The sequence below is a fragment of the Eptesicus fuscus genome, chromosome 5 (assembly GCF_027574615.1).
Source record: "Eptesicus fuscus isolate TK198812 chromosome 5, DD_ASM_mEF_20220401, whole genome shotgun sequence".
In the NCBI taxonomy this organism is placed as follows: domain Eukaryota; kingdom Metazoa; phylum Chordata; class Mammalia; order Chiroptera; family Vespertilionidae; genus Eptesicus; species Eptesicus fuscus.
Window position 1 is genome coordinate 5,742,267 of NC_072477.1, and position 21,332 is coordinate 5,763,598.

Sequence of the window (21,332 nt, forward strand, 5' to 3'; positions counted from 1 at the left end):
CCGCAGGTGTCTCACGGGCCTCTCAGTTCGGTCCAGCTTGAAACGTTGTGTGCTTTGTTGGAAACGAGGAAAGCGTGGGTTCAGGTGGGGCAGGGTGAGAGGAAGTCCCAGCTGTTTCTCACCGCGGGGCCCGCGCCGTCCCTGGAGGGGGAGGGCTTTTCTGGTGGAGGTCGGTGTGCCCGTCTCTCTGCCTGGAGTCCTTCAGGTGGACACTGGAGGTCAGGGGCCTCAAACCTTGGAGTCCATCCTGCCTTCGAACGCTCTGACCCACGTGTGATTTTGCAACGAAAAACAGGGACTCACTGGGCAGGTCTCACTCATATTGACACGGTTCGTCGTCCGAAGGGCCTGGAGGCCTCGGGCAGCATCCGGCTCCCGGAGGTGCTGCCGTGTCCCAGGCCCTGGTTTTTCTGGAAAGCTCCCATCCTCTCATCGGCGGCTAATTCTGTCCCTCGTTTTCTTGAAGTGACGGGCTCACTGCGTTCGCGGCTGGGGAAGCGATTCCAGGCCCCGTGGCGGAGTGAGCTGCCTCCGCAGTGGACGCAGTGGACGCGGTTCCGCCGGCAGCTCGGGGCGCAGGCTCCGCCCGCAGGCAGTGGGCTCGCTCCGGCCAAGGTGCTTCGTGAGCACTCCTGTTCCTCCCACAGAATATGAAGGCACGTGTTCGTGAGGATTGAGTTTTAACGAAATTAACACGTTTTGCAGCTTCGTCAAAGACCTTCTTACACGAGCCGGGCATTTTTTACCGTCAGTGACAGCAAAGAGCACAGGTTCTTGTTACCCTCCCAGCCCCGGCTACGCTCCGTGTCAGCACCGGGTCAGAAGCAGACAACGTCTCGGTATTATTATGACATCGTTCTGCCCTCGAGGGCTTCCGGAAAGGGCTCAGGGACATTCAGGGGTCTTGGGACCAGACTTTAAGAACTGCTTGCTGCCCGGCTGGTGTGGCTCAGTGGTTGTACATCGACCTCTGAACCAGGAGGTCGAGGTTCGATTCCCGGTCAGGGCACAGGCCCGGGTTGTGGGCTCGATCCCCAGTGTGGGGCGTGCAGGAGGCAGCCGGTCCGTGATTCTCTGTCATCATTGATGTCCTATCACCCCCTCTCCCTTCCTCTCTGACATCAGTAAAGACATATTTAAAAACAAATAAATGAAAGGAGCTGCTTGCTGCTGGGAGTATGAGGAGCAGCTCTTCGGTGGGCACCTTCGGGGGCCCAGCCGGTGCCAGGTAAGTGCCGGGCTGAGGCTTCCAAAACGGATGCGCAGGCCTTGTCGGCAGGAGCTCACCGTCGGGGGGAGGAGGGCTCAAGGCGGCGGGCGCCTGCAGGACTTGGCAGTAAGTGCCACGGTCACGGTCAGCCCCGGGAGTGACAGGGCCCGTGCAGAGGGTCAGCCGACCCAGCTTGCTTCTCCAGTGCTGGCGACGAGGGCTGTTTCTCGAGGAGGTGGCCTGACCCAGGAGCTTGTGCTGCCGCGGGTGAGGAAGAGGGAGGAGGGAGGGCTCGGGGAGGGCTCGGGAGCGGGAGGCCCGGTGTCCGATGGGGCCAGAGGTGTACAGAGGGCAGGTGCTGAGTGTCCCAAAGACCGGGAGACCCGCCACAGGACGTAAGCGGGGATGTGACGGACTCCGTGTTTGAGAAAGAGCCCTCCGCCATGTTGCAGAAGAGTGGAGGGGGGGGGTCTGTCAGCGTGTGGCGGGGGAGCCAGCCACGGCTGTCGCAGGAGCCCAGAGAGCCAATGGCCAGGGCCAGGGGTGACCATGGACGCGGATCTTTGGCCACGGAGGAGGGGTTTCGGATTCTGAGTATTCAGACATCTGGAGCGGCTGGAGCTGATGGTTGAGTTGATGTTGAGGGTGAGAAATATGGAAGCGGTCAGAGATACCTGAGGTTTGTGGGTTACCGATGGGCTGCGCAGGGGTGCACTCACAAGGTGAGGGAGCCCAGGAACCCGCATAGCACACGCGCACACACACGTGTAGACCCCGGTGCATACCCAGGTCTTCGGGTGAAGGGACAGTGGGCGGAGGAGTCAGATCTGGAACTGAGGCGGCCCTGGGCTGGAGGTCTCAGCAGAGCCGTCAGCAGAGGCTGTGGCCGCAGCCCCGAGTTAATAAGCTCACGTGGGGGGCGGGGGTAGGGGGGTGAATGGCTCCAGCCAGAGAAAGGCCTCTGCTGGTCCCCAGGTTTGGGAGAAGGACACCCGAGACCCAGGTCTCCTGGTCCTCACACACAGAAGGGAGTGGAGAAAAACTGTCACATTGTAGCCTTCAGCTCCACGGTGGTTATGGGCCAGTGTGTTTTAAACGCCCCACTGAACGGGCGCTTCCTGAGAGCACAGCCGGCTTCACACACAGCCCGCTCCGAGCTGGCACCGGCGCTGGGGGGTGGGCGATGGCGAAATGCCAGCCTCGGCTTCTGTCTCCATGCCCCTGAACACCGTGCTTTTAAAAAAGGGTGCTTTTCCTCCATCCACGTTCCCCGGTTGTCAGGAATGTTGTTCTGTCTTTATACTCATAAGGCCTGCTGCTGATTTTGGGAGTTACTATGTTCATGATGCCTGGTGGCCGGCGCGGGGATGGTAACGTGACAAGGGCGGCTGCCACGCGGGGCTCGGGCGAGCTGGGCCTTGGCTGGCTGTGGCAGGGAGGGGCGTGAGAGGGACTGGTGGCATTGTGGGTGACACGGCTGTGGGTCGGGAGCACTCGCTGGCAGTTTCTCTCCATGGTGGTAGGGGTGGAGCAGGTTGGGGGGGAAGAGGGAGAGTCTGGACGGGCAGCTCAGCCCTGCCCCCTTGGCACCCCGATGAGGCCAGGCCCCCCTGAGCAATGGCTTGGTGCCCAGCGCCAGCCTCACCTGGGGGGGAGGGGCTGATGGTTACTTTTATCTCTCTTTACATTTTAAAATCTTTCCTGATGTGTCTTTGTACTTTTAAAACCAAGGCAGATAAAAGAATAAGCAGTTAAAATGTCTCCTAATGCTAAACTAGCAACACACAGGCAATTCACTGGTCACCCAGGCTGTCTATTAAAGGCCCTCCCCCGTAACTCAGGACCCAGGTCTGGGGAGGGGGGATGCATGATGGAGGAACTGGGCATCCTCTGTGTTAGGATCTGGGATTCAGGCAACGGTTGGGGCTTGTGAAAGTTGATCTGCCTTTTTAAAAAATATATTTTTATTGATTTCAGAGAGGAAGGGAGAGGGAGAGAGAGAGAAACATCAATGAGGAGAGAGAATCATTGATTGACTGCCTCCTGCACGCCCCCTACTGGGGATGGAGCCCACAACCAGGCATGTGCCCTTGACCGGACTTGAACCTGAGACCCTTAAGTTCGCAGGCCAGTGCTCTATCCACTGAGCCGAAGCAGCTAGGGCTGTCCTGCCCTTACATACTTGTATTTAAAGCTTTTTTCGCTTTACCTCTGTACTTTCTTTTCGGAGGAGGAAAGGGGTGAACAGTATTTTGCTTTTGGTTCTGCGCTTACTCGGAATGTGCTGAGTGCTGCTCTGGCCCAGGATGAAAGTTGATGAGCCCTCGGCTGGAGGGGAGCGCCCTGGGGGAGAGGGAGGGGCGGCACCTCCCGGCTCGGGGTTCCCGCCGTCGCTGTCATGGCCGCCCGCAGCTCTGCCTGTCAGGATGTAGAGGAAGAATCCCAACCCCGCAGCCCCTTCCCAGGGTGGTGGCGGCATCGTAGTTTTACTGTTTGGCTTGAAGCAATTTCTTAGAAAACCAGCCCTGGCGGGTGGATGTTCACCAATGGTGACCGAGGTCAGCATTTTCCTGTAATAAGAGGCACACGAATCCCTCCCCGCAACAACGCGCACCCCGACATCAGATCAGGAGCGGGGTGGGCCCAGAGGGAAGTGCGCCTCGCTTTAGCTCCGCCCCGTTAACAGCGCTAGGTGTGCCCGCTGGCCAGGCAGCGTCCTTCCTCCCAGGGAACGGAGCAGCAGTGACAGGGCCCGGGACGCGGGGAGGCAGCGCCGGGGGCGCCTCTCACAGGCCCCGTGGCGGGTTTCAGCTGCGAGTTTTAAAAAGCCAGCACAGCCCCGCTGGTGTGACTCAGGGGTTGAGCGTCAACTTATGAACCAGGAGGTCACGGTTCAATTCCCGGTCACGGCACAGGCCTGGTTGAGGGCTCCATCCCCAGTGCGGGGTGTGCAGGAGGCAGCAGATCGATGATGTTTCTCTCTCATCTCATCGATGTTCTCTCTCTCCCTCTCCCTCCCCCTCTCTCTAAAATAAATAAATATATAAACACATAAATAAAAACATTCCTTTAAAACACCAGCACTCTTCCTAACCGCGGAGTCACTGCCTCGGAGGCCCCCTGCCCCGTGTCGGCTGCTGGTCGGAGCAGAGGCCGGGTGGTGAGGAACACGGTCCTTGCAGAGGGATTCTCACTGACTGTGCGTTTCTCCCGCCCCAGTGAGAGCTGCGTATGTTGGAGGCTCGGCAGTGACCCCGTGAGGTCAGGTCGTTTGTCCCTGTTGTACAGATGAGGACATTGGGTCCAGGTTAAAGGACTTCTTTGTGGCAACGGGACCCTCGCCCGGGTCTTCTAACCGGCTCTCTGTTCATCGCCCTGGCTGCCTCCTGGGCGGGAAGAAGGAGACACTGGTTTCTGCCAACTCCGAGCCGTCCGCGCCAGGTGACAGAAGAGACGAAATGGAACGGGAGCCGCTCCAACAAGCACGCAGATCCGCATCTGCCCTTGCACTCCTGCTTGCTGGCATGCCTGTCGGTCTCTGATTACGTCTGTGGCTAACCACAGCCACTGCTAGTCAGTGTGTCTGCGGTTAGGGAACCAGCGTGTGCGCTGCCCGCCGAGGGCAGGGAGTCAGCAGTGCAGCCTCCAGTGATGCCACGTCGTCGCCGAGGAGCGGCCGGAGCAGACGGCCAGCCCGGCGCGCAGGGCCCGACTCCGCTGCTCTCCTGGGCACGGAGGCGCTCGGTGCCTGTTAAGCGATGGCGAACGGAGCTCTGACATCTGAGCAGAGGGCGGGCTGCCTCCTCTCCAGTGTGGTTCCCACTATTAGCACTCTGGCCTCCCCCCCCACACCCCCCCGCCCCGACCCCTCACACACACACACCCCTTTCTGGGCCATAGCGCTGTCTCTCAGTGGTGTTTTTGAATGTCAGTGGCAGGAGCCTGTGTGCCCACGAGCGCGGGGACCCTGGTAGCCGATGAATGATCATGTAAGGACATCCAGCTGTGGGAGCTGACCCTGGTAATGCTCCCGTATAGTGACAAGGTGCGGTCACTGTCCACGTGCTCTCACAGACGTCATTTGCTAACGTCCTGTCGCTCTTGTTCCCGTCAGGGCTCTGAGGAAGTTGAGCCCCCAGCTGGGGGGTGGGGTTAGAGTCCGGTTGTCCCCTCGCCCCTTCTGCCTCCTGTGATTGCTTTGACTCACACTCGTTCATGTAATGCACCCTCCTCCCTTTCCTTTCTCCGCCTCCCTCGTGTCTGTTTCCTTTAAAAACACCGTCTCTTTTCCTTCTGTCGCCCTGTGGACCCTCATGCAGGCCCTGGAGCTTGAACGTGCCGCCCGGTCAGCGGTGGAGGAGGCTCGAGGTGGATGCCCGGCCAGCCCTGCTCTCTTCTCCCTCCTCCCACCGTGTCTCCTATTTCCATTCCTCTGGGCCCCGTTTCAGGCAGCTGACACCTCCCGAGCCTCGTCGTATTCTAACACTCCCTCTTCTTGGCCTGCGTTGCCCTACCAGACATGCTGGCTGTCGCCAGTCCGGTCCATCTGTGCTTTCTGGATTCACAGTGGAGTGTCAGCGCCTGGACTGGCTGGGTCCCGCATGCCTGCATGCCGGGCCCACTGAAGCCGCCGCCTCGGGAAGGCGACCAAGACCCCCCTCTGCCTTTTCAGTTGGAGCCTTGCCATCCTGCCATGCCCCTCAGTTCCAGAGGCTGGGGAGGGGGCCGGCTTAGGAAGTGTAACTAGCGTCTTTTACACCGGCTCCATTTCTTGTTAGAAAATTGCCACTTGGAGCCCCTGCTGCCAGCAGAATGGCTTGGCCCCGAGGGAGCCTGGCCCGGCTCGGGCGTCAGGGCCAGTCCTTCCTGTGTGTGTGGGGTGGCAGAGGGTCAGGGCCGGCCTCATGACATCTGCATGAGGCCTCGAGTCTGGATCCTCTCGGAGCCTGAATTTCCACCATCTATGAAACTGGATCAAGTGATGGACCAATTCCTGAAGCAAGTGAAACAATGTATGCGGACAGACTGCGGACCACACGGACACCGGAGACGTGGTAGTTGGCTTATTCCTCCAAGGTGTGCTATTGAGTGCCTGCGGCAAGCCACGCCCTCCTCAGGCGCTGGGGACACCGGTCCTTATATCCTACTGCAGGGGTGTATAAGGGCCGGGAAATCCTTTGGTCTGGCTCTGCCAAGGCATTAGGTGGGAGCTAATTAAATCTTTGACCAAATATAGAAGGCTAGTTTTTTCTGTGCTTTTTTCTTTTTTAAAATACATTTTTATTGATTTCAAAAAGGAAGGGGAAGGGAAAGAGAGACACATTAATGATTAGAGAGAATCGTTGATCCTCTGCCTCCTGCACATCCCACACTGGGGATCGAGCCCACAACCTGGGCATGTGCCCTGATATTCCGCTGGCACATGTCTATGAACTGTGATCTGGGCACAGGCTAATTTTTGAGTTGATAACCTTGTATGGCCCGTGAATGTTGTTATAAGATCCAAATGGCCCTGGGCAGAGGGAAGGTTCCCCACCCCTGTCCTACTGGGAGAGGGACAGAGAACCAGTGAGCAAAGTCCATGAACAGGTCCTTCTCGCTGGAGCTGGAAGAAAATGAGCCAATGACTGCGTGACTCAGATTGGTGGCCCAGGGTATTGCCAGGGGTAAGCACCACATCCTGCCTGGCAGGTGTGGCTCAGTGGTTGACCTATGAACCAGGAAGCACCCAGCACCGCTGGAGGAGGGCAGGAATTCCACCTGACCACTCCCGCCCGAGCCTGCAGTGCCGCCCAGAGCATCGCCGGGAGCATCAGCATCGTCACTTTAAGCCCCAGCGGCCCGGCCTGCAGTCCCCATCGGTCTCGGGAATGAGTGCTGTGGCTCGGGTCCCGCCACGAATGGAGACTTTCCCTTGTTCCCGGAATCCGGCGTCTCCACCACCTTAAACACAGGGTCCTGTCCGATTTCAGTATCATCCTGCTTCTTTAAAAAAAAAAAAAAAATTAGAGCAAAAAATGACTCCTAGGCTGTTTGAGGACCCTGTGAGCGTTACAAATGCAATTCCGTTCTAGAGGGAAAGGCTGAAGTCCACGTTGGTGCCAGAGGGAAGAAACTAGTCAGGAACAGAGGGGCATCCGGACTCTGTTGTGACCAGGAATGTTCTACAAGCAAAAGCCTTCACGTGGCAAGGACAGACCGCACTGCGGCTGTGAACACTGGGGAGACCAGTCAGGGCGGCTCCAGATACCGGTTTCAGCCCGTGGACAGTGTCAGTAAACCCACCCATCCTTATTCATTCAAAACCAGGCGTTGTGCACATAGTAGGTGCAAAATAAATGCAACAGTGACGGTCCTGCTCCACAGGGAGCCTCTCGGGGACTGCAGGTCCCCTGGCGGCCGCGGGAGCCGGGAGGCAGCAGTGTGTGCAAATCCCTCGCAGAGTAAGGCCTGGGTGCCGTGAACACCGTGTGTTAGGGGCCAAATTGTGCACACACACCGCCGCCCCCCCGCCCCCAATATGTTGAAGCCCTAACCCTGTAACTCAGAAAGTGACTGTCTTTGGAGATGGGTCTTTAAAGAGGTCGCTAGGATGGGCCCTAGTTAAGTAGGACCGGTGTCCTTATAAGAAGCGGAGAGTAGGACACACAGACGCATAAAGAGGGAGGACCAGGTGAGGACAAGAAGGTGGTGAGGAGAGAGAGAGGCCTGAGGAGAAGCCAGCCCTGCCCACACCTTGGTCCTGGACTTCCAGCCTCCAGAACTGCGAGGAAAACGTTTCTGTTGTTTATGCCACCCGCCTGTATGGCTTTGTTATGGCAGCCCTAGCAAGCTCACCCGCCCTCGGAGAGCGCCTGGACCCAGTAGGCCGGCGTGCGTTTGTGGTGTGTGAATGTGCTGTAGACACTCGGTGTGTCCCTCTTTGGCCATTGTGATAACACACGGGTGTGTAAGTCTGTTCGCGTCCCTGCTTTCCATTCTTTTGGGAGCGCACCCTAGGGATGGAATGGTACTTCTGTGTCTAACTCCCCGAGGAGCCACCACACTGTCCTCCACAGGGCTGCCCCGCCCTACTTCCCCCAGCAATGCATGGCGTCCCGTTTCTCCGCATCCTCGCCAAAGCTGGCTGCTTTCCATTTTGTTGATTATAGCCATCCTGGTGTGTGTGAGGGGGTGTCTCGTGACTTTGATTTACAGTTCCCTAATGTCTAACCATGTCAAACATCTCCTCGTGTTCTTACTGGCCGTTTGTGCATCTGCTTGGGAGAAATGTCCATTCAAGTCCTGTGCCCATTTCTTAAATTGGATGGTCTTTTCACCATTGAACAAAAGGTGTGGAACTTTAAAAAGTGGGCTCCTTAAAGGCTGGACCCTCCTGACGCCTGGCTGTCTAGGAAGCTTCTTCTTTGAGGGTTCTAGATTGACGAGGATGTTGTCATTGTCTCCTGTGCCTCCCCCTCCCACTTTTTTACTCTCTCTCACTCACTCCCCCCCCCCCCATACTGTATTCACATTTCAAATTAAACTTCAAATGATACTCGAAGAATCAACCTGCAGAATGTCACGTGGGAAATGCTCCGCTGCAGTGCCCAGGCACCCTGCTCAGAGGGTGTCCGAAGGCTCCTTAAACTGATGGTATGGAGACGCCGTCCGAGGGGTATTTCCCATGCATTTTGCACGGGGTTGGAAGCAGGGAGAGAGGCAAAGGTCCTCCTGGGTAGATCTGAATATCCAGCCGCGTGGCTGAGTTGGTGGTTAATCTCAGCCTCACTCTCTGAGCTCGAAGGGGAAGAGAGCGGGTGGGGGAAGCTACAGCCCCCCTGGAATGGGCACCATCAGCAGCTGTGACGGGGGGAGGGGGAGCGGCAGGAGGGGAGGGGTGTGGTATCTTTTGTGGAATTTGGAATTGGAAATTCCCAGTGGGATTTTCAAAGCTAGTCTAAGAGAGTAAAACTGAGGGGTGGGGGTGGGGTGGAAACAAAGTTTTGCTATTACTGTTGTAATACGTAGCACTGGCCTTGATTTAAAATACTTTTAAGGTCTATTAAGAAAAATGCTATAAGCTGAATGTCTTCCTATTTTTTTGTATCCTGTCTCATTTAATGAAGAGTTTTTGATATCTTGTGACACTTGAGTAGGTTTTCTGAAATAATTTACATATATATATTTGGTATTTTGTGTGGGTTTTGTTCTGCTTTCCTCTCCCTTTTTAAAAAAAATATTTTTTTATTGATTTCATTGGTTGCTTCTTGTATGTGCCCTGACTGGGGATCAAACCCACAGCCTTGACGTATTAGGACAATGCTCTAATCAACTGAGCTACCTGGCCAGGGCTGATCCTTAACACATTTTGTTTATTTCTTTTATCATAATTTTATAGTTAGCTGCATGTATATCCTATACACATATGTTGTTGGATTTGTACCTATGTATTTTTCTTTCTTTCTTCCTTCCTTTCTTTCTTTCTTTTTTTTTTTTTTTTTTTTTTTTTGGTGTTATTGCAAATGGTGGTGTGTTTTTAATTTCAAATTGTTCATTGCTGGCACATAGGAAAGCAGTTGACTTTTGTATATTAACCTTGTATCATACAACCTTGTTATAATCACCTATTCTAGGAGTTTTTCTTATCTATTCTTTGGAGTTTTCTACATAGATAATTGTGTCATCTGCAGTTTTATTTCTTCTTTCCCAGTGTGTATATTTTACTTTTCTTGTCTTCTTGCACCAGCGGGACTTCCAGTAGATGCCGAACAGGAGCGATGAGAGGAGGCCTCCTGGCTTTGCTCTCGTTCTTAGGGGGAAGCGTTTCCCGTTGTGGAATAGGTGAGGGGGTTCTGTGTCCCTGGTTCGCCAGACTCTCTCTTCACCACCGGTCCGAAGCAGTGTGATTCCGCCCTGCCTTGGTGACATTTTCTTCATGTTTCTTGTGCTTGGGATTCATTGAACTTCTTGATCTGTGGATTTATCACTTTCTTCAAATTTGGGAAATTTCCAGCCATTATTTTTCTAATGATTTTTAAAATTCTCCTCTCTCCTCCCCTTTGGGACTTGAGTTATATAGGTATCAGGACTCTTAAGGTTGTCTTACAAACTCCCTGGTGCTCTATTCTTATTCATATTCATCCATTCATCCATCCATTCATTCTCTCTCTCTCTCATATCTGTTTTCTCTCAGTATTTCATTTTGAATAGTTTCTGTTGCTGTTTCTTTATGTTCACTAATTTTTTAGTTAATCTCATCCAGTGCATTGTCGTTTTCTAGAAGCTTGACTTTAAAAATCATGTAATATGCATATATAACATAAATATATATAAATAAATGTAACATAAAAATGTAGAATATGTAATATAAATACGTAATCCTGCCTAATAAAATAGTAATATGCAAATTGACCGTACCTTCGCTACGCCCAAGCCACGCCCACCAGCCAAAGCCACACCCACCAGCCAATCAGGGAAAGTATGCTAATTACCCAACAAAGATGGCGGCTAATTTGCATACGCTGAGAGAGGGAGGAGTGAAGACTGAAGACAACTTAGAAGGAAGAGGGAGGAAAATCGGAAAGTAAGGTGGCTGCCAGAGGGAAAGCCCGGGCGGGGCGGAGCAGGGTGGAACGGGGTGGAGTGGGGTGGGTGGCAGTGGCGAGCGGGTGCAGCATTTTCCTGCAAATGGGCTACTAGTATAAAATAGGGTATATATGTAAAACAAATACATACGTACATACCGAGCCTTTCCTAGGCTTAACAGACATAATCCACTTAAAGTAACTGTCTAATTTTCCTTGTCTCATCATTTATTATCCGTGTCATTTCTGGGCTAGTCTTGCTTGGTTGAGTCTTTTCCTGCCTGTGGGCCCTATTTTCCTGCCTGGCCATTGTGACTGGGTACCAGGCCTTGTGACTGTTAGCCGGTTGGGAGCGGGCCTTTCGGTATTCCTGTGGACACCCCGAGTCTGTGCTGGGCTGTGGTTGAGGTACTCGGGAGCAGCCTTGTCAGGGGACCAGCGTGCGGCCTCGGGCGAAATGCTCTCTCCCCAGCCTTTTGGCTTCTGTGTCTCCACTCAGGCTGGCGGTGGCAGGGACTCTTCCCAGCGCTGTGTGCGGCCTGGTGCTTGTCTCTTCTCTGCTGATAGCTCTTCCCGCTCCGGGGAATGTCCTCCCGCATCCTGCTGGTCAGTTCTCGGCTGAAGGCTCATTCCCGAAGCTGCCTCTCTTTGCAGCCCCCTCCTCTTCAGTCCTCTGTCCCGCGAACTCTAGTCCTGGTGGCTTTTCTGGGCTTCCAGCTCTGTCTCCCCAGCTTAGAGGGGGTCCCCTCCCCACATCACTTCCTGGGAGCTGCCTCGGGGTCTCCTCTCCTGCTCCCCACCTGGGAGCGATCGCTGTCCCACCCTGTCTGTGTTGTGTAGTTTTCTTTTCATTGTAGCTGTTTCAAGTAGGACAGCTGTTACTGCATCTTGGCTGGAAGCAGAAGTTGATGGCACTTTTTATTTTTTATTTTTTTATTTATTTTTTTAAAATATATTTTATTGATTTTTTACAGAGAGGAAGAGAGAGGGATAGAGAGTTAGAAACATCGATGAGAGAGAAACATCGATTAGCTGCCTCCTGCACACCTACGACTGGGGATGTGCCCGCAACCAAGGTACATGCCCTTGACCGGAATCGAACCTGGGACCTTTCAGTCCGCAGGCTGACACTCTATCCACTGAGACACACCGGTTTCGGCCAGAAGTTGATGGCACTTTTTAAGAAGTAGTTACACAATGTCCTGAGAAAAGCCGAGAAAAGGGTTTACCATAACAACAGCCACCACTGAAAAGGGATGTGGGTGGTGGGAGGGTAGGACCCGGGCCTGCCTTTAGAGTCCAACCTTAGAATGTGGCAGCTCCGCTGTTTTGGTAGGAGCCTAACAGGTGAGCTGTGCAACGAGAAGCCAGGTGTTTTCAGGGTTACTGTCTGCCATGAGCCACGTACCCACTGGATTACCCCAAAGACGGACCACCGGCATCAATGAGTGTTAGGAAGTTTTGTCCTGGAGAACCAGTTATCTGGCGTTGGCCCCATTGGTGGATTTTTAACATTTGAACTATTCTTTCCTGATTTTTATTTTAAGCTGAGGACACATGCACTGATTTTTTAAAAATATGTTTTTATTGATTTCAGGTTTCAAAGAGAGGAAAGGAGAGGGAGAGATAGAAACATCAATGATGAGAGAGAATCATCGATCAGCTGCCTCCTGCACACCCCCTACTGGGGATCAAGCCCGCAACCTGGGCATGTGCCCTGACCAGGAATTGAACCATGACCTCCTGGTTCATGGGTCGACGCTCAACCACTGAGCCACACTAGCCAGGCATGAGTTTTCATCTCAACTATCAAAGGACAAACTTTCATGCGAGGGAATATTGTCTGAAACTAATCCGAACTGTTCAGTCTAGAACAGCAGTCGCCAACCTTTTGGACCTCACGGACCACCGGTTGGCGACCGCTGGTCCAGAAGACTGTCAGTGTTATGATAATGTAACTGCATAGTACTTCAAACAGAAAAATTTTATACTAATGGAAACTAATAGAAAAATTTAAGATAATAATAGTTTTTATTTTATTCTTTTTTCAAAACCCTTACCTGAGGATATGTTTTTACTGATTTGAGAGAGAGAGAGAAGAGATAGAGAGAGAGAAACATCAATGTGAGAGCGAAACATCAATCCATTGGCTCAGGAACGAACCTGCAGCCCCGGGGTGTGCCCTCAGTCAGAATGGAATCCAAGACGCTTCCGTGGACAGGATGATGCTTCAGCCAACTGAGCCGCACCAGCCAAGGTGCGTGTGCTTTTTGCTGAAAGGTTTGGAAACGATGTAGCAAACAAACTTTGCTTAAAGCTACCTTTTAGATAAGTCTCTGTTAAGTCAGTTAGGAGCCGATGACATCTTATCCAGAGGTGTGACGGGCCAATGTTGCAGTAGCTGGTCTCCCGGAAACAGAATTGGGACTGCAGCGGCCAGACCTTCAGTCCTACCCTCATGCGCATCTTTCCCTCTATGGTTAGGACTTGGCAACCCTGCCTGCCGGGCTTGCCAGGAGCTGCTGAAAGGCTGGAGTCTTTTTCCTCTCTGACATCCCAGCTGTCCCAGACACTGGATGCACCCTTCCCGCCTGTGGCTCCTGGTGCCACTGAACCCAGCGCGGAGGCCACGCTGTAAAGCATGTTGTGTCACGCGTCACTGGGGCCTGCTTTCCTGCTCAGCTGCAGGCAGGATCCGTGTTTGCTTTAAAGCCGCGGGGGAAAGGGTCGAACAACCTTGAAGTACCTGGGTCTTGTATTTTCTCACAGAAACAGGCAGCAAGATAACTTCTGCAGAGGTAGAGGTGTGTGTGTGTGTACGTGTGTGCATACGTGTATGTGAGTGCATGTGTGTGTGCATGTACTCGTGTGTGGTGTGTGTGCACATGTGTGTGCACATGTGTGTGCGTGGTATAAAAGGACACTCCAAAGATTTTGAAGGCTCCCAAGCTTCCTTGGGAAGTCTTTGTCAGGCAAAAATGAAATGAAAGTATATTTCACAATAAAGTCATTAACAAGTTTCCTAAATACTCAACTCGAGAATGCCCAGGCTGTTCTTGCTGTGATTGTTCTTATTCTTGCTTCATTCATGGAAGCTCAGAAGCTCGCCTGAGACCCTGCTCTTCCTCCTCCGCCTGTGTTCTGATCTGGGTTTGTCTGGTCCTCGTGTTGCATCTGGAGCCGACTTCTTGCTGAGGGGTGATCGGGTGGTGGGGGCTGTGCTATCGCTCTCATTGGTTCCTCTGTTTCTGGGCTGGTTATCTGTGGGCCCGTCTCTCCCCTGGCAGACTGAGCGCCCTGGAGTTTAGAAGGTTGCATGCTCACTGCATTGTCCGGCACGAGGCCTAGCCCAGAAGGATGCTCAATAATATTTTATTGAATTGAACAAAAAATGTGTTAGCTTTAAACCACACCATGTCATCTGAATTCAGCATAGTCACGTGTTGCTTCTCAAGGTGATGTATGTGTTTCTCCTGGTCTCCAGTTTCACAACCGAAGACTCAGAAAAGGTCTTCATACCATTTACCCCCCTCTTCCCTCCCCCGCCTCCCCCCCCCCCCCCCCAGTTCAAGAGGCTCTGCTGAAGTTCCTGTCATCAACAGGCAGAGGCCGCATGCGCTCCAGCCGAGGGCTGTTGTAGGATCCCTTCACAGTCAGGCGCCGAACGGTAGCTGTCGAGACAGGTTGACCGCTGGGTAGGGTCCGTTCTTGTGATTGTCTGTGATGAATCTCAGGGCTGGCGCTCACGTGGCAGGTCCAGCCCAGGGACGAACAAGGCTCGGGGTTCCTGACTGACCCACACAATCAGGGGAGAACAAGGAGTCTTAGGAGAGAGGCAGCGGCAGCCCCCCAGCCAGGTCAGGGGCTCAGAGCCGCACATCCGAGGTGCCAGTCCAGACACGGACACAGCAGAGGAGGTAGGGCCTCCCACACGGCCTCTGTTTCAGGTGGCCCAGGTGTGACAGTGTAACACGGCTTTTCCGCAAACAGTGCGCACATGGGAAGCCAGCTGTGATGAGATGTCCACCCGCAGGTTACGGAGAGGAAGGCTCATTCCTCACTGCTCACCTGACTGCGTCTAAGATACTAAAACCCGGTCATAAGATTTCCCCCTAAATACATTTGTCTAATTTGGAAAAGGTAAAATGATGCATATTTTACTCAGGACCATGCAAGTCCCACTGGAATTAATGCCGACACTGGGTGGACCGCGCGATACAGTGGGAAGAGCCGAGACCTTCCGCTGGCCCCCAGCTGGTCACTTTCTGCTGCGTGAGTCATCTGTGCGACGGGGGGAAGCTCTGTGGCCCGGAGAGACTCCGGGAGGCGGGGCGTCAGGCACACAGTGGGGCTAGAGGGCAGCTCTTGTTTTAAGTGATCAGAGAGAAGAAAGTAGGAACATCTCAAGACGAAGGGGCAGGTTCTAAGTGACCCTTTTTAAACGGATAGGCCCCTTGGACGTCCAGGACACTCAGGCAGCCGCAGGTCTTCGTATCACCAGATCTGCAGGGCGAAGAGCTGTTTATCTCTAGATAGTGAGACGGTCTTGGGAATGGAGAGAAGAGTGCACCTCCCTCGCCTGTTGAATACAGTGAAACAGACAGGTTCCTGGAACATCTTTTTGTGCCACTTTTTACCGTAAGATGGTAATTTGGTAGGAGCCTAAATGCTCTACGTATATTAACTCATTTCCTATTACAACATTAGATGACTGTTGTCCCTGTTTTACAAATGGGGAAACAGAGGCACATGGGGATGAAATACTGTGCCTACACCACACGGCTGGCAAGATTTGAACCAGGTAACTTGAACCCACAGGTCTGCACTGGGCGGCTGGGGCCCCGGGAAAATTATGTGTATATATATATATATGTATATATATATTTGTGTTGATTTCAGAGAGGAAGGAAGAGGGAGAGAGATGAACACATCAATGATGAGAGATCATTGATCAGCTGCCTCCTGCATGCCCCCTATTGAGGACTGAGGCTATAACTCAGGCATGGGCCCGGACCTGGAATCCCACCATGACCTCCTCGCCCATAGGTCAGTGCTCAACCACTGAGCCAGGCTGGCTGGGCTCCATTGATTTTTAAAGAGAATGGAAGGGAGGAAGGGAAGGGGAGAGAGAGAGAGAGAGAGAGAGAGATTGATTTATTGGGAATTCCTATTCCCCTATTTATGCATTCATTGGTTGCTTCTTGTATGTGCCCTGATGGAGATCTAATCTGCCACTTTGGCATATCCCGATGACACGCTTACCAACTGAGTTACCCAGCCAGGGTAACTTCAAAAAGTTATTTTATTTTTTAGCTTAACATTCAACAAAACTCCCACTTTGAGATAACCCTATGTGTGTTAGCACAGTCTTGATGCACGTAACTGCCACCACCATCAGGACGCAGAGCTTGTCTATACTCTCCCTGGGCTGAGCCCTCCCCCAGCCCTTGGCACCCACTGACCTGTCCTTCCCTAAGCTCTGTCTTGGGGAAATCTCATACATGGGTCGTACAGTGTGTAACCTTTGGAGACTGGCTTCCTTCCCTCAGCATCATGCCGTGAGAGCCGTCCAAACTGTGGCCTGTATCCATCGGTCACTCCTTTCTGTCCCTGTGCCGTACTCCGCTGTATGGGTGTGCCACGTCGGTCCACTCACCCGCGTTGTTTCCCATCCTTACCAAGTCTGCATGGAGCCTCTATACTGCGAGCGTTCGTTTCTCTCGAGTCCGTGCCTGGGGACTGCGAGGTCACGTGGTAAGTGTATGTTTAGCTTTCCAAGGAACTGCACAACCTTCTCCCGGGTGGCCGGGCCGTCACGTGTGCCCAGCAGCCCTGTAGCAGAGCTCCCGCTGCCCTGTATTCTCACTGCCTTTGGTTTTGTCAGCCTTTTACGTTTGAGCCATCCCGGCAGGTGTGCAGTGCTGTCGCCCTGTGGCTTTCATTTGCATCTTCCTAATGGCTGCTGACACTGAGCCTATTTTCCCAGGCCTGTGGGTTCTTGAAGGAAGTGGATAGCCAAGTGTCTTCTGTTAGCGCCCATGTTTTGTTCATTTTGGGTCTGTACTCAGCTTACTTTCTCTCCTCTTGAGAATGTGTTCCGTGTCTTGATTCTTCGATGTCCTGAGTGTCCTTGGATTCCCCCGGGCGGACATGACGGTTTCTGCTCTCTCTGACGAGCACTCTTTCCTGTGTCCCCGTGGGGACCTTTCTCGTTGGACTTGAACTGCGAGCTCGGCTTCTAGGCTGCGGCTCCAGCCCCAGCCGGAGCTTCTGTAGTTAGTCAGCTGGATGGCTGAGTCCGTGGGGCCCTGTATGTGAACAGACAGTTTGGGGATCCCCTCTCTGGCCTTTTCCTTCCCGGGATTTCCCCGCTCTCTTCGGTGTTCACCGTCTTCGGACTTCACTTCTGGGTTTCCTTAGGGGTAAAACTGTGGCGGGTTTTCCACATGGACCCTCCCCCGTCGTGCGCACTCGGCTCTGGCTGAACACCACAGAAAAGGGCTTCGTTGTCCATCTGCCTCCGCCAAGCGCGCGTAAAGCCCCGTCAGAGTGTCTGTGCTGCTGGGCCCACTTCTAGAACCTTCAAGAAGCTGTTGTGTGCGCTTCCAGGCTTAACACTTGCTTTCTGCAGCGGGTGCCGTCCCACAGGGTCTGCGGTGCCTGGAAGCGGAGCGACTCTGTGCTGTGCACGTTTCAGCTGGGAGACTAGACAGTAAGCAGGCACGTGAGCCGTCAGAGTTCGTAGTGAAGCTCTGAAGGAAGAAAGGAGGTTGAAGTATTGCCAGGTGGCAGCGTTAGTAAGGCTGTTTAAAAGGTTCCTGAAGGGCTCCCACTTGAGTGGAGACGTAAAGATCGAGGACTTTGATTATGGGAAAAGCTGGTTGAGAAATGTTTTAAGCAAAGGCAACAGCAGGTACAGAACCCTCAGGTGGGAGGGAGGTCAGCACCACCACAGCGTGGTACCCACAGGGAGCACGGCATAAAGGGGGGTCAGAGGGGCGGGGATGATCACGCAGGCCTGGCGCACCTTGCAGAGGAATGGGAATCAGCGATTCCGTACAAGAAAATGTGGTTACCATGGCTACGGGTACGCACCCCGCACAGACTGACCCCTCATACTGCTTGGTCCGCGTAGCCAGCCCCTAAAAGTCTTGCCCGAGGGATGGTGTGGCCTCGTGACTATCTGACCTACCTGTGTGTTGTTGGAGCAGCAGCCGGAAGACGGTGCGCTGGATTGGGCAATGTGTGGGAAGTAGAAATAGACAGGTTCCCATACCCCTCTACCTCCGAGGTTCTCTGATCTCATGGACGAGATAAGGCGGACCTGCATCTAGAAAAATACAGCAGCAATGAGAACAGTTTAAAACATGAGACGCACTGCCTGGCTGGTGGCTCAGTTGGTTGGAGCATCAATCCCGTACACCAAAAGGTTGCAGGTTCGATTCCTGGTTGGGGCACTTATGGGAGATAACCGATGTTCTCTCTCACATCGATGTTTCTCCTTTCCTATCTCTCCAAAAATCAATAGAAACATATCCTCAGGTGAGGATTAAAAAATAATAATACTAAATAAACAATGAGGAGCACTCCCACGGCGGAGGAAGACTGTAGCAGAAGGAAGCGTAGCCCTTTGTGTGAAAGGCTGCACGTGATTCTGCAGGAAGGCCGTCACCTTGGGGTTTAATTACTCCGTCACGGCCACGGCTGGGCGCGCGCTGGGCTGGCCTCCCTGGGGTGCACGTGAGACTCACTTGCTCCTTTCCTTGGGTTCAGATGACAGCGCCTCCGCGGCGAGTAGCATGGAGGTGACGGACCGCATCGCCTCCCTGGAGCAGCGGGTGCAGATGCAAGAGGACGACATCCAGCTGCTGAAGTCGGCTCTGGCCGACGTGGTGCGGCGGCTGAACATCACGGAGGAGCAGCAGGCCGTGCTCAGCAGGAAAGGACCTACCAAAGGTGGGTGGTCGCGTCACCAGGCGGGCGAGGGGGTCGGTCTGCAGTGTTGACAGGGAGCCCAGCGCAGGAAAAGATGCCACAGCCTCAGCGGGGACAGTCACCACGCGGAGCAGGCGGTTTTCCTTGGTGCCGGGGACGTGCGGCCCAGAGGGGGACAGTTGTTGGTGACCAGTAAATGCTCGGTGGGCCGAGGGATGAGGACAGTTGTTCATCCAGATTCTCTGGAAGAGAGCTCGGATGCAAAAAACCCCGCCCTCCCGTGGGTGCCCTTGGGAGGCGTTGGCTAACTCCCGCCCCTTCTCAGTGCTCACCTTACACCTGAGCCTGGGCCGCATGCCAGGCTCGGAGCTAGGCCCTCCCTGAGGAGCTCAGAGCCCTGAGGTTTATCCTCGCCCCCTCAGACACGCACACGCACATGCACACATGCGCACACACACACACACACACACACACACACACACACACACACGCTAGCTAGTGAGCTCCTTCTGGGCAGCCCCCTTTTCCTTTGAATCCCCTTTTCTGCTCTCCATGAGGCTCCTGTGCCCCAGGGGCTTCTGGCAAATTGAAACACCGGTTTCATTTCCCCAGGGCACTGGGAACAAAACATGACAAAAGCAGTATTTTTGTTTAAGTCACTGGGTAGTGACCTTCTTTTTGAAATTTTGGGAATAAATTGCCTCTTGACAGCTTCTTTCCGGCTAATTGGTGCCCTGCTGTCTGCTTCCAGCCGATAAGAGTGGCTCACCTTTTGCCAGAATGACTTCCTCGTGGCCAGCCCTCGGAAGCGGAATTCAATTCCTCTTGTCTGTGGAATTCCTTCGGTTAGAACATTTGAGGTTGTGGCCTGTAATGCCCCTTTATTTTTTTTTAATTGACTTCAGAGAGGAAGGGAGAGAGAGATAGAAACATCAATGATGAGAGAGAATCATTGATTGACTGCCGCCTGCGCAGCCTACACTGGGGATCGAGTCCGGCAACCCAGGCATGTGCCCTGACCGGGAATCGAACCCTAACCTCCTGGTTCATAGATAGAGGTGCCCAACCACTGAGCCACGCGGGCCAGGCTGTAATGTCCCTTTAAAATGGACTTCCTGTTTCATTTGGGTTTGACAGGTGAGTCACAGTTCCCGTGTTTTCCTGGAGTCAGGAGGGGCCCTGTCTCCCGCAGGTGCGAGCTGTTCCTCAAGGACGTGGCTGCGTTCAGTTTCTGTGGAAGGAAGTCTGTTTCTGTGTCCTTTGGGCCATCACCGCCAGGCCCTGTGAGATACGCACGCTGGCAGCGTCTACGTTTTGAATAATTCTTTTAAGTAATCTTTCTCTCCTTCTAAGTGGCAAAGCAATTGGGCGTTTTAAATAGAAACCGGGTTATTTTAGGTATTCTTGACCTACTCAGCTTTCCAAAAATAATTCTGATGACTACTGTATCCTAACGGGTACATTCGAGGTAGTTGCTTCATGAAAAACTTCTGCAATGTCTTTATTTTTAGAAAATTGGGCGGAGGGGGATCATAAAAGAAGGCTGTCCAGGAGTTATCTTTTCTTGATTCACAGTAAAGTTCGCCCTGGCTGGTGGGGTTCAGCAGTTGGAGTGCCAGCCGGCGCCCAAAGGATCTCAGGTTTGATTCCCGGTCAAGGGCACATACCTGGGTTGTAGGTTATATCCTCCCCTCTCTCCCTCCCCCCCTCCCTCCCTCCTGTCCACTCTCTCTAAAAATCAATGGAAAAAATATCCTCCAGTGAGGATTTAAAATTTAAAAAAAGTGAAGTCTTATTTTTACAAAACTCCTAGGAGAAATCATTGTTTTCATGGTTATGGCTGATGTTTCTCGTACCAACCACCCTTTTTATAAGTGAAAGTAAATCAAAGCAGAACAGCCAGAAGGTCTCGTCGGGAAATGGAGACAGACCCTAGAGGTGAGTGCAGGGTGGAGCCCTGAGGGAGGGCCTGGTTCTCCCCGCTCCCCTGCTGCTCCCTCCACACAGGACCCTGGAGCAGGGGAGGGGTGTCCTTCGCCGGCGCCGGGTGCTCTTGCTCCCAAGGGCCCGCGTGGGCCCCCACGTGCCCCTCGGCCTGGGAAGCTGGCACTCCGTAGCCCTGGTGTGGTTGGGGATCTTTTAGAGAAGATGGATTTTAGACAAACCTCCTTTGGCCTCTAAAAGGCCACATTATTTCACTTCACACTGGCCGGCCATCCTCATACAGGCCTGAACTAGACTGCACACGTGGCATTCTAACTTCTAAATATTCAGTGATCCCCCCTCCCCAGCCCACCCCAAGGCTAGTGGTCAGAGCTGAGGGCTCTGTCTTGCGCTTGGGTGCACATCGCTGTGCCGTTCGCAGCGGCAGGGATGGTGGCTGGGCCGCAGTCAGCATCCAGCGCTCAGAGCAAGTGCAGGGTGAGCTGAGGCCTGCGCTGTCCCGTCCCCGGTTGTTGGCCTGCCCCGTCCTCTCACTGGCCTCGGCGTGGCCTGCGAGGCCGTCGACGATCGTCCCGTTCCTCTCCACTTGCTGGAGGAAAGGCAGGCCGTCTGAGCTGGGACTCACTTGGTCTTTCTTCGTAGGACTTAGCCGGTGAGACAGTGAGAGCTGCGGTCTC

The 21,332-nt window shown here is 53.5% G+C and overlaps 1 protein-coding gene across 1 annotated transcript in view; it reads left to right on the forward strand.

Annotated features, from left to right (window-relative positions):
• The window catches only part of EML1 (EMAP like 1), a 108,670-nt gene that overhangs the window by 21,719 nt on the left and 65,619 nt on the right, over positions 1–21,332 (forward strand). The window contains exon 2 of the mRNA XM_054715762.1: positions 18,550–18,732. Coding sequence (XP_054571737.1) covers positions 18,550–18,732 — 183 coding nt within the window. The remainder of the gene's footprint in view (positions 1–18,549; positions 18,733–21,332) is intronic.